This window comes from Chelonia mydas, chromosome 5, assembly GCF_015237465.2.
Source record: "Chelonia mydas isolate rCheMyd1 chromosome 5, rCheMyd1.pri.v2, whole genome shotgun sequence".
NCBI lineage: Eukaryota > Metazoa > Chordata > Testudines > Cheloniidae > Chelonia > Chelonia mydas.
The window spans coordinates 121,275,008-121,293,249 of NC_051245.2; the positions used below are offsets into that span (position 1 = coordinate 121,275,008).

The following is an 18,242-nucleotide window of genomic DNA, read 5'->3' on the forward strand; positions in this document are numbered from 1 at the left end:
ATGTTACCAGGGAAATGGAGCGTAAAGGCGCTCTTCAGAGAGAACAACTGGAGTACTCTGAGAATATGAAGCATTCTTATTATGTGTATTACCATAGCATTTCGAAGCCAAAATCAGAACTGGAATCCCATCATGCTAGGTACTGTCTTAACACAAAGTAAAAGGCCTGCCCCAAACAGCTCACAATCTGAAACTAGGTTTCCAGCCCTCCAGGATTGTCCTGAACTGTCGAGGAATTAAAGATTAATCTTTAATTAAAGATTGTCATGTGATGAGACTTCCAGGAATACATCCAACCAAGACTGGCAACTTTGAAACCCTGTAACTTTTCAGGGGCTCACAGCCCTCACTGGGCAAAGTAGAGAATGCAGCTGTGTGATTGGTCTCCTCAGCTGTCTGTCAAGTGTGTCCAGCCCCTGATGACATCATCACAGGAATATAATGGCTGAGGGGGGCTAGATCTAAGTATTGGCAAAGGATTAGTAGTGTGGAAGTTTGGTAAGATGTGTATTTAACCTCTATGCTATGTCTCTGGTTCCTAGGTTCTGCCTGTGTTTAGATGGGGGCTCTTTTCTTACACAGAGTGTGACCCAATGTCTTGCCTGATGGCCAGTAGTGGCTAGGATTGAATGACCAGAAACTCTTAGCTACTTTCAGTTCTTGGTAGCTGTTCTTGTATAAAGCATTTCTAGCTGAGTCTTCTGAGCAAACAGTCTAGGGAAGGAAACTATCTGCCTTCCAGACTGGGAGTCCTTGATTAATGGTATGTTCTAGGAGGTGGAGGCTTCCCTAGAGAAGAATAGAATATTTAACAAGGAGAATTAAATTAGGGCTTGGATTATGGGAAAACTCTCCACTCACCTCTCTACCTGAGCTAAGCTATGCAGTTCCCACTCAGGAATGGGGATTGGGACTTCTGGCTGTGGTCTGAGTTCTGGATTGTCCTAAAGATCTGCAGGTGGAAACACTAGACTGAGGTGGCTGATTCAGCTGAGACTGGAGTACTGGGTAACCAATATGTATCTGAAACAGATAATGCAGGAAACACTAAAAGAAAACAGGCCTGGTGCTTTCCCATAAGGGAAATGCTTCCTGGCCCTAGCTTTCTAGTTAGTGGTCTCACTCTCGCCTCTAGGGGTGATGGTGTCAATTTACCTGAACTGGAATCTGTTTCTTTACCGGACCAGTCTCTAACTGACAATAGAAAATATTTGTATTTTTACCAGCTAAATTGGCTTTAAAATAACCAGCCTGCCATAGTGGGCATCTCCTACGTAAACTCATATATCTTAAGGTCAGAAGGGACCATTATGATCAACTCCTATGTAATTCAGTATCCAGGGAGACTCCTACACTACTCACTGAAGAGATCCCTGAAGGCTCCCCAGTGGTACCTTCTTAATTCAGTGTTTTGTGTGTGTAGTCAATGGCTACTATCTTCAGCAGGGTAACTTCTGTCAGTGATTGTACTCTGGGACAAATGGAATTATCCCTGGTATTATTTGGGAAAAGACTAAACTAGGAGGGTGCCTCTGATGAGCTGTGCAGGTGTCCTGGTGCTCCCCTTGGGAGGGATCGTTGGGTCTAGAAGTCTGAGGAGAAGTTTTGGGAGTGTGTAACACCGACAGACCCTGGTGATCGGCAGGATCAAACCTGGGACCTCTGGAGCCAAACGCATGAGCCTCTGCTGCATGAGCTAAAAGCCATAAGGCTCTTCTCTAAGACTGTAGAGCCGATGTGTTAATCTCTGCCTCTCTAACTGGTTCTGGCACCATGAGATGGGACAGAAGAACATACCCAGAAGGTGTGTGGATTACAAGTGCATCCCTGGGCTTGAGGAACTGGCTGTCTCTGAGCCTGCCTTAGATCAAAGGTTTAAGGCCCTGGCCTGTTCTCTGTACAGAGAGACTTACTACAGGGGGACAACCTGGTCTGGCTCTTAGAGAAAATGGACCGGGAGCAGCTCTCCTGGTGTTCCTACACAACATTGATTTCGCTGTGTCCTGCTGTAGCCACTCAATATTCCTTTTTGGGTCTTGCAGGGACATCTCACTCCACCATGTCTGCTAAGGAAAATGAACCACAGGTGGAGATCCAGGCAGAGGAGCCAAAGGTGGGTCCCTCCTGGGGAGGCAGGTGTGCTTGGCATCTGGAAGGGCTGTTCTAGCTTGAATGTCTCCACTGCTGGAGACAGGGACTCGTAACCACAATACTAGCTAATGCTCCTAGTTCTAGTTCTCAGAGTGCCGTAGTCACTCCCCACAAGTGCCTCCTGAAGCCAGGAGGAGCCCCAGCACTGGTGACCCTGTGAATGCTATCTGCAAAGGAACACTGACAAATCCTGTTGATTGTAATGCCCAGTGGGGGCACTGTACTGGGTGCTGGACTGAGACATGGTTCCTGATTGGGAGAGACTGCACTTGGAAAGACAAAAGGTCTCTCCATTCCTGTTCTCGCTGATGGAACGAGATCGTGACACAGTTCTGTTTTGTTGGTGGGCGTGCCAGGTTGGAAACGGCATTCCTGAGACCTTACTGAATATAGGCAGCTGTTCCAATGGGACCAGGCTTCTGGGTGTGTAACTAATGTCACAGGCAGGCCACTGAACTCCTGCTGACAAGGACAGGAGATTGCCTAGCTCTGAGGACCATCTCCTACAGAATCAGTAGTTGAAGAGGGAAAGAGACAGGAGGGGCACCTTGAGAACCCAGGAGCTCTTCCTCAGCTGACTCCTCTTTCCCTCCCACAGACTGCAGGGGACAGGGTGGCTGGCCTGCCCTTGGTAAGCTCTGCCTGTGAGATGGCCTCTGCCAGATATGCTGCCACCAAAGAGACGCACCCAGCCATCAAAGCGGCCTGTGAGGTGGCAGAGACAGGGGTGAGGGCCATCACCTCTGCTGCCATCACCGGGGCACAGCCCATCCTGGCCCAGCTGGAGCCACAGCGTGAGTAAGGGAAGGGAGGCAGGAAGGCTCCTGTGTGTGTGGCGGGGGAGGTGGGTCTGGGGGCAGGCTCAGCCTACAGTGGCTCTGTGCCCACTACTGAGCTCGGCCTCCAACTGGCAGCTAACAGAATCCAGACTCCCTTCTCCTGCTCCCCTGAACTCGGCTAGCTCCTAGACGTGATCCGGCCAAGGCATTGGCCTTGTGCGGAGTGGCTGTGATGGCTGCAGCAGCTGCTGTTGCGGACTCTTGCTCCGGTACCAGCAGGGAGCTGGGCCAGCCTAGAGGCAGGCAGTGCCCAGGCACAATCCCTGGTGTGCGTGGCTGGCCCAGTACCACACAGCCACATGCACTGTGTATGGCACCTGATGCCATGGAGCAAGAGGGCACAGGAAGCAGCTCCAATGCTAAAAGGATCTGAGCCCATTGCAGGCACTGGAGACTCCTGAAACCCTCTAGGAGAAGCTGGGGGTGGATGAACAGATGACTGGCAGCGGGATCTCCTGAGTGCTAAACGTGGCACTGACCCAGACTGGCTCCATAGCCTTGGGCAACTTGCCCAACCCCTCTTCCTTGGCTTTCCCATCAGTATCCTGGGGACACTTGCTTAGGAACACCAGTCCTCCAATGTACACAGATGAGCAGCCCCACGAGATCTGTGCACGTGAAGGAATTAAGGGAACGAGTTCTGTGGTTGTTTCAGTTGCAGCAGCCAATGAATATGCCTGTCGGGGTCTGGACAGACTGGAGGAGCAGCTGCCCGTCCTGCAGCAGCCGATTGAGAAGGTAACCACACGAGTGTCACGGCTGGTCCTGGAGCAGGATGAGGCTGTGGGCCCTTCACTTCCGCTAGGTGTTCAGTGACCTCTCTTCTGACCCCTTTTCCTCTAGGTGGCTTTGGATGCCCAAGACCTCGTGCGTGCCACAATGGCGGGTGCCAAGGATGCCGTCTGCAGCACGGTCACTGAGGCCAAGGATGCAGTGACCAGCATGGTGGGCGTGGCCCATGGGGCTGTCCAGGAGAGCGTGGAGGTGACCAAATCCGCCGTGACCAGCAGCATGAGCACAGTGATGGCCTCCAGCATGGGGCAGATGGCTGCGAGTGGCATAGACGCAGCATTGGGGAAATCTGAGCAGCTGGTGGACTACTACCTCCCCATGACAGAGGAGGAGCTTGGTAAGAACCCCTCTGCTGAATACAAACCAATGTGACCCTGGTGTCTTGGGGTGCGGCTTGGACTGAGTGTTCACAGCTGATCTGCCAAAAGAGCCACCTCTTCTTCGGGCTCCCTTGCAACATAGCTTGGCTACTAGCCCTCCCCTTGTTCCTTCATGCTGGGCCCTCAGCTAGCCCTGTTGTCTGGCTCTGACGCTGCTCCCTGTGGTGCTACCCGCTGCCTTAGTGGTCAGTGCTGCAGGGCATCCGAAGGTGCCCTGGGAAAGATTGCATTGGTCACAAGCTTTGGGAGGGCTGAACGCATCCCTGCCTTGTATCCTGGCCCTGCCAACTGGTGGTGCAAGTAGATTTTAATTCTTACCAGTATGGCAACTGATGGGAGGGACCCAAAAGTGGGGGGGGCACATGACTCCCCCCAAGCGACCCCACCCTGCCTTCTGCAGGGGGGCTCTACAGACCCCAGACAGGAGATGCAACTACGTGCAAGGGCTGGTGGGGGGCCAGCTGGGGGCGGTACAGCCACACAGGAGGAGCTGCCAGCGTTCTACTCCTTTCACTGCTGCGGTTCCTGCAGTTTTTCAGTGGACACCGAATGTCATTCCAGTACGTCATACCAGCAACAAATGTCTTAATGGTGTGGCGTACCTGACCTTACTGCCTTACTTGCCCCACTGCTGCCAACTGACCCCTTCCCCCTTCCAGCTGAGCTTGCCACAACTCCCGTTGAGGGGCCTGGAGAGGCTCCCGCAGAGCAGCGGAGTTACTACGTGCGTCTGGGTTCCCTTTCGAGCACACTGCGCCAGCGAGCCTACCAGCACGCCCTGGGCAAGATGAGACAAGCCAAGCAGCGCACCCTGGAGGCCCTCTCCCAGCTCCAGCAAATCATTGACCTGGTAGGAACACAACCCCTCTCCCCTGCCCTGTAGCTGCTGTGGGTCACGGTCTCTGCAGCCTCCCATGCTCAGTGCCATTGGCACTGCTTGTTCCTGGGCCCAGCTGTGTCGCTGCAGTAGTGCTGCCTGCCTGCTGCCCACACCTAGCTGTGGGAGAGCTTCCCTGGCCAGCCGCCTCCTGCTCTTCCCAGCTAACTGCCCTCTCCTCCTGCAGATCAAGCAGGCTGTAGATCAGAAGCTTCACAATGGCCAGGACCGTCTGTACCAGATGTGGCTCCAGTGCTGCAGGGGGAAGTTAGAAGGGCAGGAGGAACCAGACTCCGCAAAGGTATTCTCCTCCTTCTTGCCCTCACAGCCTTGTTTCAGCGAACTCCCCCCATCTGTAGGGGAGACTTGCAGATACTCCAGTCTCTTTCTCCTTCCAGCAGGTTGAAGCTCAGGCTCTAGCCACATCCCAGAGCCTCACCCAGCAACTGAAAACCACCTGCCTTACTATCCTGGGCAGCATCCAGGGCCTTCCCAGCACTATCCAGGACAAGGCCCAGCAGGTCTCGAGCAGTATAGAAGAGCTCCAGGCCTCCTTCTCCAGTGCCGGCTGTTTCCAGGATCTGTCCAGCAGTGCCCTTGCCCAGAGTCGGGAGATGGTGACCAAGGCCCAGAAGTCCTTGGATGACCTGCTGGAATACGTGACACAGAACATTCCCCTGGACTGGATCGTGGGACCCTTCACTCCCGCGGGAGACTCCCCACAGTGTCCTGATGAGCTGGTGGAGGAAGGAAAGAAGGTGGAGGCCTGAAGGGTTCCCCCTGCTGCTGGAAGGAATCCAGCTGAATTGCCTGCATAGCTAGTGTGGGGTCTCCTCGCTGAGGCCATAGTTCTGCTTTGGCAGATGGTGGGCTGATGTCGGCTCTTCCTTCTGCAAAATTGAAGAACTTGAATGTCCTTTCCCAGGCCCACTTCCCCAGAACCATTTGTTACAGGGTGGCATCACTAGTCATGCAGGACTGCCTCCCTTGCAGGGCTAGTCTGCTTCTCTCAGGACATACATACAGCTGTCTTCCTCTGTACACAAGAAGTGCTCCTGAGCTTGATATTTTTCCTAGCTGTGTAATGTGTAAAACTAGGGTTTAATGTCACAATAAACTGCAACTGCATTCAAATTGCTGTCTGCTTAATGTGATTCCCTCCCCGACTTGTGCTTTGTACAAACATATACTGTACAGATGACGCCATCCCCCTCTTCTTCTCACTCACTCACACACCCCTTGCACCCACTTTTTCTCTGGCAGGGCTCCAGAATGGCTGAGTTTGTCTCCTAGGTCAAGGCATCTCTTCAGGTACCTCCATTTGACAGTCTTCCATTGAGACTATTTTCAGGAAGAAGGAGGCAACAGCCCATTGAGAACACTCGTCTGGCTTCCAGTGGGTAGTAAGGCAACATTACAGACTCTGAGACCAACTAACAGAGGGAAGAACCCAGTGTGTTAGGGCACTATGGGTTTGAGAGGAAATGGGGTGTGTGGAGAGCTGAGAACCTACTATTGGTAATGAGCGAAGTTAAAAGGGTCACATACAGTGGTGGGAGCCTGCCAGGCTTTGCCTCTAATCCAGTGCAAGAAGCTCAACAGGTTGGAAGTGTCCAGGAAAAGAGATGGTGAATTCTTACATCCCAGTTGCCTGGAGTTGTCAAAATGCACCCCTGCACACACACACAGGGAGACTACCTGCGAGAGAGAGAGCAGCAGATAGTCTTGTTGAAGCATGGACATCAGCCAGCCTGCGTCTTTCCTCCCTGCTGTTAGCCAAGCACCTGCCTAACCTTTCCTACTGCCTAGTGTAAACCTAGCCAGGCCAATAACTGTACAGGCACGTGGCTCAGGGTTGTGGGAGATCCATAGTAGAACCCGTGCTGGGCTTCTAATGCATTTTCCTGAGAGCTTGTGTCTAGCCTTGAAGTCACAAGTGGGTAGTGGCATCTAGGCAGCTCCATCACTGTTGCTTATCCTAACTCGGGCTTGAGCTATTAAAAAGCTTCAGGCAAGACCCTGTCTCCCGGGTTTAGCACTGCATCAGCACCATGAGCAGGAATGGGTGTGTTGCTCTCAAAGATGGAGACTAGTAATCAAAGTGGTGATGGAAGCAGCTCCCATGGCTGGTTACTCCTGATCTCATTGGACAGGGCCTGGCTTGTACTCCAAAGGACTGGGGATAGCAAGCTCTTCAAAGTCAGAAACTGCCAAACTGACAGGCTAATGTGCCTGTGGAACTGGAGGTGTGTTACAAACCCTGCTGTGTTCTGGATTAACAAAGGCCCCTACAACACACTCAGGGGGAAGAGTGAGTAAGAGCACTCGTTAGGTGGAGACCTGCTGGGGCGAGTAAAGGTCCTAGCCTGCTCCTTTTAGGGACAGGGAAGAGTAAGTGCAAACTTCAATAGTGCTGTTCAGCAACTGGGACTTCTGTGCTCAAGCCCAAGGAAGCTTATAGTCCAAGTCTAATAAAATGTGTGAGGTCAATGAGTGGATTTCACTTCAGCAGATATTAGCTTCAAACATGGATAGAAGTAGGAGTTGGATTTTCTTTACACTATGAAGAACATTGCAGCCTGCATTTCCCGAGCACAGCCCCTGCAGCTAATCCTTCCATAAAGAAGGAGTGGTTCTAACATATCCCCGGCCAGGGTCAGACGTAAGATACCCTATAGCAATTGTTGCTGGACCAGTCTTAAATTCTATAAAGCAAATGCAGTAACTGACTAACCCACCAGATGCAGTATTTATGGCACAAGGAGCAGTGAGCTATTTCAGCAAACCCCAACATGATCCACCAACAGGCTCAATTGTTTAATCCAAAGGCCTGTTGGAGGCTCCAAGGTGTGAGCATAGAGATCACACCAGCTACACCCCAATGGTCTGAATATTAGAAGGAGGAATCAGAAAAGGAAAGAGATGTTTCCTGCCCCCTGCTGGCTTTCTCTCCTGGGTGGCACCTTCTGGATAATTAGTGATTGTAGCTGTAGATCCCAGGTAGGAAGACTTGTAGTGTGCTCTGAGCATAGTTGGGCTTGCTGCTTCTGCTGACTGCCCGTGTGGGAGGGCTATGGATGGAAAGGTGGTTGCTAAGCCCTGGACATGCAATGGTCTCTCTGTGCTGGTGTTACTTGCACCTGTGCAGAGCTCTCTGGAACCTAGCTACTCTTCCCAACTGCCTGTGGAAGTTACTGGGGGCCTGAGTATCATAGAATATCAGGGTTGGAAGGGACCTCAGGAGGTCATCTAGTCCAATCCCCTGCTCAAAGCAGGACCGATCCCCAATTAAGTCATCCCAGCCAGGGCTTTGTCAAGCCTGACCATAAAAACTTCTAAGGAAGGAGATTCCACCACCTCCCTAGGTAATGCATTCCAGTGTTTCACCACCCTCCTAGTGAAAACATTTTCCTAATATCCAACCTAAATCTCCCCCACTGCAACTTGACACCATTACTCCTTGTCCTCTCATCCGCTACCCCTGAGAATAGTCTAGATCCATCCTCTTTAGAACCACCTTTCAGGTAGTTGAAAGCAGCTATCAAATCTCCCCTCATTCTTCTCTTCTGTAGACTAAACAATCCCACTTCCCTCAGCCTCTCCTCGTAAGTCATGTGTTCCAGTCCCCTAATTATTTTTGTTGCCCTCCGCTGGACTCTCTCCAATTTTTCTACATCCTTCTTGTAGTGTGGGGCACAAAACTGGACACTCTACTGCAGATGAGGCCTCACCAATGTCGAATAGAGAGGAACGATCACGTCCCTCGATCTGCTGGCAATGCCCCTACATATACATCCCAAAAATGCCATTGGCCTTCTTGGCTACAAGGGCACACTATTGACTCATATCCAGCTTATCGTCCACTGTAACCCCTAGGGCCTTTTCTGCAGAACTGCTGCCTAGCCATTCGGTCCCTAGTCTGTAGCGGTGCATTGGATTCTTCTGTCCTAAGTGCAGGACTCTGCACTTGTCCTTGTTGAACCTCATCAGATTTCTTTTGGCCCAAACCTCCAATTTGTCTAGGTCCCTCTGTATCCTATCCCTACCCTCCAGTGTATCTACCACTCCTCCCAGTTTAGTGTCGTCTGCAAACTTGCTGAGGGTGCAATCCACACCATCCTCCAGATCATTAATGAAGATATTGAACAAAACCGGCCCCAGGACGGACCCTTGGGGCACTCCGCTTGGTACCGGCTGCCAACTAGACATGAAGCCATTGATCACTAGCCGTTGAGCCCAACAATCTAGCCAGTTTTCTATCCACCTTATAGTGCGTTCATCCAGCCCATACTTCTTTAACTTGCTGGCAAGAATACTGTGGGAGACAGTGTCAAAAGTTTTGCTAAAGTCAAGGAACACCACGTCCACTGCTTTCCCTTCATCCACAGAACCAGTTATCTTGTCATAGAAGGCAATTAGATTAGTCAGGCATGTGACTTGGTGAATCCATGCTGACTGTTCCTGATCACTTTCCTCTCCTCTAAGTGCTTCAGAATTGATTCCTTGAGGACCTGCTCCATGATTTTTCCGGGGACTGAGGTGAGGCTGACTGGCCTGTAGTTCCCAGGATCCTCCTTCTTCCCTTTTTTAAAGATGGGCACTACATTAGCCTTTTCCCAGTCGTCCGGGACTGCCCCGGATCGCCGTGAGTTTTCAAAGATAATGGCCAATGGCTCCGCAATCACATCCGCCAACTCCTTTAGCACTCTCCGATGCAACGCATCCGGCCCCATGAACTTGTGCATGTCCAGCTTTCCTAAATAGTCCCGAACCACTTCTTTCTCCACAGAGGGCTGGTCACCTCCTCTCCATGCTGTGTTGCCCAGTGCAGTAGTCTGGGAGCTGACCTTGTTCGTGAAGACAGAGGCAAAAAAAGCATTGAGTATATTAGCTTTTTCCATATCCTCTGTCACTAGGTTGCCTCCCTCATTCAGTAAGGGGCCCACACTTTCCTTGACTTTCTTCTTGTTGCCAACATACCTGAAGAAACCCTTCTTGTTACTCTTAACGTATCTTGCTAGCTGCAACTCCAGGTGTGATTTGGCCTTCCTGATTTCACTCCTGCATGCCCAAGCAATATTTTTATACTCCTCCCTTGTCATTTGTCCAATCTTCCACTTCTTGTAAGCTTCTTTTTTGTGTTTAAGATCAGCAAGGATTTCACTGTTAAGCCAAGCTGGTCGCCTGCCATATTTACTATTCTTTCTGCACATCAGGATGGTTTGTCTCTGTAACCTCAATAAGGATTCTTTAAAATAAGGCTAGCTCTCCTGGACTCCTTTCCCCCTCATGTTATTGTCCCAGGGGATCTTGCCCATCAGTTCCCTGAGGGAGTCAAAGTCTGCTTTTCTGAAGTCCAGAGTCCGTATTCTGCTGCTTTCCTTTCCTCCTTGTGCCAGGATCCTGAACTCAACCATCTCATGGTCACTGCCTCCCAAGTTCCCATCCACTTTTGCTTCCCCTACTAATTCTTCCCGGTTTGTGAGCAGCAGGTCAAGAAGAGCTCTTCCCCTAGTTGGTTCCTCTAGCACTTGCACCAGGAAATTGTCCCCTACGTTTTACAAAAACTTCCTGGATTGTCTGTGAACCGCTGTATTGCTCTCCCAGCAGATATCAGGGTGATTGAAGTCTCCCATGAGAACCAGGGCGTGCAGGGAGTAAATGCAGGGACTGGTTTGTGCAGGGCTCATTGGAGAATCAGGGACTAAAACTGCCCCACTCTGGCCCTGGCAGCCACTGAAGCTGAAGGTCGTGTCTCTGGATGGAGGCTCACCCACATCCCTTTGTGGGACAGACACATGGGTATGAACATCTAGACTTGCTTTAAAGGAGTGAGGTGAGCACCTGCCTCAGCCCCAGGCCTCTGTCACTCTCCTCAGCTGCTCCAGGCATTTGCACTCCCTGCTTTGATTTTACTCCCTGTGTGAAGGGTGATGGGGAGGTTATGGGAAGAAGTTATACATGGTGTGATCTGCTGTCACTCCGGCTGGGAAGGGTCTTGACGCTGGAGTAACTAGGCCAGGAATGATAATGGGGAGAGGGCAGAGCCGAGCATAGTGGCTATGACTGACACCCCCCTGCCCAAACTTTTCCCTGAGCTTGTCTCCCCACTTAGTCCTTCCCTGTGGCTGTGTCATCCCCATCATTTCCTAAATGCTCCCCTGATTCCCCCTGAGTCTGGGGGTTCCACGTATCGAACTGACGCTTATATTGGAACTGCTAACTGCACTCAGTCTTTAACCCCTTATTGCCCAGTGTGGGGCAACCTAACTCTCTTTGAGGTTCTGGGCCTAAGTCACTTAGGCCTTGCAATGACGAGAGGAGCAATAGCTAAATACCTTTAAAAATCTGTGCCACGTTCTCTTCCCTGGACAAGTCAACTAGCAGGAGAGCTATAAATGAATTGAGGAAGCAACTTGTACCAGCTGGGCCAGAGAAAGTGCCCCAGCCTCTTCTGCAGTGGGCAAGAAAGCAAAATAATACAAAAGCTATCAGCACTCTCCTCTCTTAGATTGTTTTACTGACAAAAAACCTTCTACACTGAAAATGTTCCCAGGGAAATGGAGCGTAAAGGCGCTCTTCAGAGAGAACAACTGGAGCACTCTGGGAATATGAACCATTATTATTATTTGTATGACCATAGTATTTCAAAGCCAAAATCAGAACTGGAATCCCATCATGCTAGGTACTGTCTTAACACAGAGTAAAAGGCCTGCCCCAAACAGCTCATAATCTGAAACTAGGTTTGCCAGCCCTCCAGGATCGTCCTGGAGTCTCCAGGAACTAAAGATTGTCATGTGATGAGACCTCCAGGAACACATCCAAGCAAGATTGGCAACTTTGAAACCCTGTAACTTTTCAGAGGCTCACAGCCTGCACTGAGCAAAGTAGAGAATGCAGCTGTGTGATTGGTCTCCTGAGCTGTCTGTCAAGTGTGTCCAGCCCCATGATGACATCATCACAGGAATATAATGGCTGAGACCTGGGGGAGGTCTGAGTATTGGTGAAGGATTAGTAGTGTGGAAGTTTGGTAAGATGTGTGGTTAAGCTCTGTACTATGTCTCTGGTTCTTTGGGTGTTTAGATGGGTGCTCTTTCTTACACAGACTGTGACCCAATGTCTTGCCTGATGGCCAGTAGTAGCTAGAATTGAATGATCAGAAGCTCTTAGATACTTTCAGTTCTTGGTAGCTGTACTTGTGTAAAGCATTTCTAGCTGAGTCTTCTGAGCAAACAGTCAAGGCAAAGAAACTATCTGCCTTCCAGACTGGGAGGCCTGGAATAATGGCATGTTCTAGGAGATGGAGCCTTCCCTAGAGGAGAACAGACTATTTAACAAGGAGAACTAAATTAGAGCTTGGACTATGGGAAAAACTCTCCACTCACCTCTCTACCTGAGCTAAGCTAAGCTATGCTGTTCCCACTCAGGAGTGGGGATTGGGACTTCTGGCTGTGGTCTGAGTTCTGGCTTGTCCTAATGATCTGCAGGTGGAAACACTTGACTAAGGTGGCTGATTCAGCTGAGACTGGAGTGCTGGGTAACCAATATGTATCTGAAACAGATAATACAGGAAACACTAAAAGAAAACAGGCCTGGTGCCTTCCCATAAGGGAAATGCTTCCTGGCCCTAGCTTTCTAGTTAGTGGTCTCACTCTGGCCTCCAGGGGTGATGGTGTCAATTTACCTGAACTGGAATCTGTTTCTTTACCAGACCAGTCTTTAACTGACAGTAGAAAATATTTGTATTTTTACCAGCTAAATTGGCTTTAAAATAACCAGCCTGCCATAGTGGGCATCTCCTACGTAGACTCATAGATATTAAGGTCAGAAGGGACCATTATGATCATCTCCTATGTAACTCAGAATCCGGGGAGACTTAAACACTACTCACTCTAGAGGTCCCTGAAGGCTCCCAGTGGTACCTTCTCAATTCAGTGTTTTGTGTGTGTAGTCAATGGCTACTATCTTCAGCAGGGTAACTTCTGTCAGTGATTGTACTCTGGGACAAATGGAATTATCCCTGGTATTATCTGGGAAAAGACTAAACTAGGAGGGTGCCTCTGAGCTTTGCAGGTATCCTGGTGCTCCCCTTGGGAGGGAGTATTGGGTCGAGAAGTCTGAGGAGAAGCTTTGGGAGTGTGTAACACCGACAGAACCTGGTGATGGGCAGGATCAAATCTGGGACCTCTGGAGCTAAATGCCTCAGCCACTCCTGCATGAGCTAAAACCATAAGGCTCTTAGCTAAGACTGTAAAGCCGGTGCGTTAATCTCAGTCTCTCTAACTGGTTCTGGTGCCATTCGATGGGACAGAAGAACATACCCAGAAGTTGTGTGTGGATTACAAGTGCATCCCTGGGCTTGAGGAACTGGCTGTCTCCGAGCCTGCCTTAGATCAAAGGTTTAAGGCCCTGGCCTGTTCTCTGTACAGAGAGACTTACTAGAAGGGGACAACCTGGTCTGGCTCTTAGAGAAAATGGACCGGGAGCAGCTCTCCTGGTGTCCCTACACAACATTGATTTCATTGTTTCCTACTGTAGCCACTCAATATTCCTTTTTGGGTCTTGCAGGGACATCTCACTCCACCATGTCTGCTCAGGAAAATGAACCACAGGTGGAGATCCAGGCAGAGGAGCCACAGGTGGGTCCCTCCTGGGGAGGAAGGTGTGCTTGGCAGCTGGAAGGGCTGTTCTAGCTCAAATGTCTCCACTGCTGGAGAGGGGGATTCGTAAGCACAACACTAGCTAATGCTCCAAGTTCTAGTTCTCAGATTGCTGTAGTCACTGCCCACAAGTGCTTCCTGAAGCCAGGAGGAGCACCAGCGCTGGTGACCCTGTGAATGCTGTCTGCATTAGAACACCGGCAAATCCCGTTGATGGTAATGCCCAGTGGGGGCACTGTGCTCGACCGAGACATGGATCCTGATCGGGGGAGACTGCACTTGGAAAGACACAAGGTCTCTCCATTCCTACTCTCACTGACGGAACGAGATCGTGACACAGTTCTGTTTTGTTGGTGGGCGTGCCAGGATGGAAACGGCGTTCCTGAGACTTTGCTGTCTATAGGCAGCTGTTCCAATGGGCCCAGGCTTCTGGGTGTGTAACGAATGTCACAGGCAGGCCACTGAACCCCTGCTGACAGGAACAGGAGACTGCCTAGCTCTGGGGACAGTCTCCTACAGAATCAGTAGCTGCAGAAGGAAAGAGACAGGAGGGGCACCTTGAAAAGCCACGGAGCTCTTCCTCAGCTGACTCCTCTTTCCCTCCCACAGACTGCAGGGGACAGGGTCGCTGGCTTGCCCTTGGTCAGCTCTGCCTGTGAGATGGCCTCTGCCAGCTACGCTGCCACCAAAGAGACCCACCCAACCATCAAAGCGGTCTGTGAGGTGGCAGAGACAGGGGTAAGGGCCATCACCTCTGCTGCCATCACCAGGGCACAGCCCATCCTGGACCAGCTGGAGCCACAGCGTGAGTAAGGGAAGGGAGGCAGGAAGGCTCCTGTGTGTGTGGCGGGGGAGGTGGGTCTGGGGGAAGGCTCAGCTTACAGTGGCTCTAGGCCCACTACTGAACTCGGCCTCCAACTGGCAGCAAACAGAATCCACAGACTCCCTTCTCCTGCTCCCCTGAACTCGGCCAGCTCCTAGACGTGATCTGGCCAAGGCATTGGCCTTGTGCGGAGTGGCTCTGACGGCTGCAGCAGCTGCTGTTGGGGACTCTTGCTCAGGTACCAGCGGTGAGCTGGACCAGCCTAGAGGCAGGCAGTGCCCAGCCACAATCCCTGGTGTGCGTGGCTGGCCCAGTACCACACAGCCACATGCACTGTATATGGCACCTAATGCCATGAAACCCTCTAGGAGAAGCTGGGGGTGGACGAACAGATGACTTGCAGCCGGGTCTCCTGAGTGGTAAACCTGCGCTGACCCAGACTGGCTCCATAGCCTTGGGCAACTTGCCCAACCCCTCTTCCTTGGCTTCCCCATCAGTAACCTGGGGACACGTGCTTAGGAACACCAGTCCTCCAATATACACGGATTAGCAGCCCCACGAGATCTGTGCACATGAAGGAATTGGGGGAACGAGTTCTGTGGTTGTTACAGTTGCAGCAGCCAATGAATATGCCTGTCGGGGTCTGGACAGACTGGAGGAGCAGCTGCCCATCCTGCAGCAGCCGATTGAGAAGGTAACCACACGAGTGTCATGGCTGGTCCTGGAGCAGGGTGAGGCTGTGGGCCCTTCACTTCCGCTAGGTGTTCCGTGACCTCTCTTCTGACCCCTTTTCCTCTAGGAGGCTTTGGATGCCCAAGACCTTGTGCGTGCCACAATGGTGGGTGCCAAGGATGCAGTCTGTAGCACGGTCACTGAGGCCAAGGATGCAGTGACCAGCATGGTGGGCGTGGCCCAAGGGGCTGTCCAGGAGAGCGTGGAGGTGACCAAATCCGCCGTGACCAGCAGCATGAGCACAGTGATGGCCTCCAGCATGGGGCAGATGGCTGCGAGTGGCATAGACGCAGCATTGGGGAAATCTGAGCAGCTGGTGGACTACTACCTCCCCATGACAGAGGAGGAGCTCGGTAAGAACCCCTCTGCTGAGTACAAACCAATTTGACCCTGGTGTCTTGGGGTGCGGCTTGGACTCAGTGTCCACAGCTGATCTGCCAAAAGAGCCACCTCTCCTCTCCTTTGGGCTCCCTTGCAACCTAGCTGGGCTACTAGCCCTCCCTTAGTTCCTTCATGCTGGGCCCTCTGCTAGTCCTGTCTGATGGCTCTGACACTGCTCCCTGTGCAGTTACTCACTGCTTTACTGGTTGGTGCTGCAGGGCATCCAAATGTGCCCTGGGAAAGATTGCATAGGTCACAAGGTTTGGGACGGCTGAACGCATCCCTGCCTTGTATCCTGGCCCTGCCAACTGGTGGTACAAGTAGGTTTTAATTCTTACCAGTACGGCGACTCATGGGAGGGACCCAAAAGTGTGGGGGGAGGGACACGTGACTCCCCCCAAGCAACCCCACCCTGCCTTGTGCGTGGGGGCTCTATAGACCCCAGACAGGAGACGCAACTATGTGGAAGGGCTGGTGGGGGGCCAGCTGGGGGCAGTACAGCCACACCGGAGGAGCTGCCAGTGTTCTGCTTCTTTCGCTGCTGCGGTTCCTGAGAGCCCTGCAGTTTTCAGTGGATACCAAACGTCATTCCAGTACGTCATACCAGCAACAAATGTCTTAATGGTGTGTCGTACCTGACCTTACTGCCTTACTTGCACCACTGCTGCCAACTGACCCCTTCCCCCTTCCAGCTGAGCTTGCCACAACTCCCGTTGAGGGGCCTGGAGAGGCTCCCGCAGAGCAGCGGAGTTACTACGTGCGTCTGGGTTCCCTGTCGAGCACGCTGCGCCAGCGAGCCTACCAGCACGCCCTGGGCAAGATGAGACAAGCCAGGCAGAGCACCCTGGAGGCCCTCTCCCAGCTCCAGCAAATCATTGACCTGGTAGGAACATGACCCCTCTCCCCTGCCCTGTAGCTGCTGTGGGTCACGGTCTGTCATAAATATAAAGGGAAGGGTAAACCCCTTTAAAATCCCTCCTGGCCAGAGGATAAATGCTCTCACCTATAAATGGTTAAGAAGCTAAAGGTAACCTTGCTGGCACCTAACCAAAATGACCAATGGGGAGACAAGATACTTTCAAAAGCTGGGAGGAGGGAGAGACACAAAGGGTCTGTGGCTGTCTGTATGCTGCTTTTGCCGGGAACAGAACAGGATTGGAGTCTTAGAACTCTTAGTAAGTAACCTAGCTAGGTATGTGTTAGATCACGATTTCTTTAAATGGCTGAGAAAAGAACTGCTGAATGAATGACTATTCTTAAGTTACAAAAAAGGCACCCAGACAGGTTTTGCCTAGAGGGATTCTCTGTTTTGAATCTAATTACCCTGTAAGGTATCTACCATCCTGATTTTACAGGGGTGATTCCTTTACTTTTATTAAAAGCCTTCTTGTAAGAAAACTGAATACTTTTTCATTGTTCTAAGATCCAAGGGTTTGGGTCTGAGGTCACCTATGCAAATTGGTGAGGATTTTTACCAAACCTTCCCCAGGAAGTGGGGTGCAAGGGTTGGGAGGATTTTTGGGAGGAAAGACGTGTCCAAACTACGTTTCCCAGTAAACCCAGTCAAAGTTTGGTGGTGGCAGTGGAAATTCCAAGGTCAAAGGGTAAAATTTATTTGTACCTTGGGGAAGTTTTAACCTCAGCTGGTAAAAGTAAGCTTAGGAGGTTTTCATGCAGGTCCCCACATCTGTACCCTAGAGTTCAGAGTGGGGGAGGAACCTTGACACGGTCTCTGCAGCCTCCCATGCTCAGTGCCATTGGCACTGTTTGTTCCTGGGGCCCAAGCTGTTGTCGCTGCAGTAGTGCTGCCTGCGTGCTGCCCACACCTAGCTGTGGGAGAGCTTCCCTGGCCAGCCACCTCCTGCTCTTCCCAGCTAACTGCCCTCCTCTCCTGCAGATCAAGCAGGCCGTAGATCAGAAGCTCCACAATGGCCAGGACCGTCTGTACCAGATGTGGCTCCAGTTCTGCAGGGGAAGTTGGAAGGGCAGGAGGAACCGGACTCCGCAAAGGTATTCTCCTTCTTGCCCTCACAGCCTTGTTTCAGTTGAACTCCCCCATCTGTAGGGGAGACTTGCAGATACTCCAGTCTCTTTGTCCTTCCAGCAGGTTGAAGCTCAGGCTCTAGCCCAATCCCAGAGCCTCACCCAGCAACTGAGAAACCACCTGCCTTGCTCTCCTGGGCAGCATCCAGGGCCTTCCAGCACAATCCAGGACAAGGCCCAGCAGGTCTCGAGCAGTATAGAAGAGCTCCAGCCTCCTTCTCCAGTGCCGGGCTGTTTCCAGGATCTGTCCACAGTGCCCTTGCCCAGAGTCGGGAGATGGTGACCAAGGCCCAGAAGTCCTTGGATGAGCTGCTGGAATACGTGATGCAGAACATTCCCCTGGACTGGATCGTGGGACCCTTCACTCCTGCTGGAGACTCCCCCACCATGTCCTGATGAGCTGGTGGAGGAAGGAAAGAAGGTGGAGGCCTGAAGGTTCCCCCTGCTGCTGGAAGGAATCCAGCTGAATTGCCTGCATAGCTAGTGTGGGGGTCTCCTCGCTGAGGCTGCAGTTCTGCTTTGGCAGATGGTGGGCTGATGTCGGCTCTTCCTTCTGCAAAATTG

At 51.7% G+C, this 18,242-nt stretch overlaps 2 protein-coding genes across 10 annotated transcripts in view; both read left to right on the top strand.

The window, feature by feature from the left end:
* The first annotated feature begins 470 nt into the window (after window positions 1-470).
* Window positions 471-6,173, top strand: LOC119566715 (perilipin-3-like). The gene is made up of 8 exons (XM_043547496.1): window positions 471-498; window positions 2,043-2,113; window positions 2,750-2,945; window positions 3,646-3,728; window positions 3,834-4,119; window positions 4,822-5,012; window positions 5,227-5,340; window positions 5,438-6,173. The coding sequence occupies exons 2-8, from the start codon at window positions 2,060-2,062 to the stop codon at window positions 5,807-5,809; spliced, it is 1,296 nt and encodes a 431-aa protein (XP_043403431.1). The 5' UTR covers window positions 471-498; window positions 2,043-2,059; the 3' UTR covers window positions 5,810-6,173.
* Window positions 6,174-11,982: 5,809 nt separating this feature from the next.
* LOC119566717 (perilipin-3-like) overlaps window positions 11,983-18,242 on the top strand; it is a 28,101-nt gene continuing 21,841 nt past the window's right edge. For 2 of the 9 annotated variants that reach the window (XM_043547472.1, XM_043547474.1), the window contains exons 1-6: window positions 11,983-12,069; window positions 13,608-13,678; window positions 14,309-14,504; window positions 15,134-15,216; window positions 15,322-15,607; window positions 16,328-16,518. In XM_043547472.1, coding sequence (XP_043403407.1) covers window positions 13,625-13,678; window positions 14,309-14,504; window positions 15,134-15,216; window positions 15,322-15,607; window positions 16,328-16,518 — 810 coding nt within the window. In that variant the 5' untranslated portion in view covers window positions 11,983-12,069; window positions 13,608-13,624. Of the gene's footprint in view, window positions 12,070-12,481; window positions 12,577-13,607; window positions 13,679-14,308; window positions 14,505-15,133; window positions 15,217-15,321; window positions 15,608-16,327; window positions 16,519-18,242 lie in introns of those variants that run through there. The other 7 variants (XM_043547468.1, XM_043547469.1, XM_043547473.1 and 4 more) reach the window with 4 other exon arrangements.

Coding starts and splice junctions, on each gene's coding strand:
- LOC119566715 (XM_043547496.1), top strand. CDS start 2,060: ATGTCTGCTAAGGAAAATGAACCACAGGTGGAGATCCAGGCAGAGGAG. Junction 2,114..2,749: donor TCCAGGCAGAGGAGCCAAAG/GTGGGTCCCTCC, acceptor TCCCTCCCACAG/ACTGCAGGGGACAGGGTGGC. Junction 5,341..5,437: donor AGGAACCAGACTCCGCAAAG/GTATTCTCCTCC, acceptor TTCTCCTTCCAG/CAGGTTGAAGCTCAGGCTCT.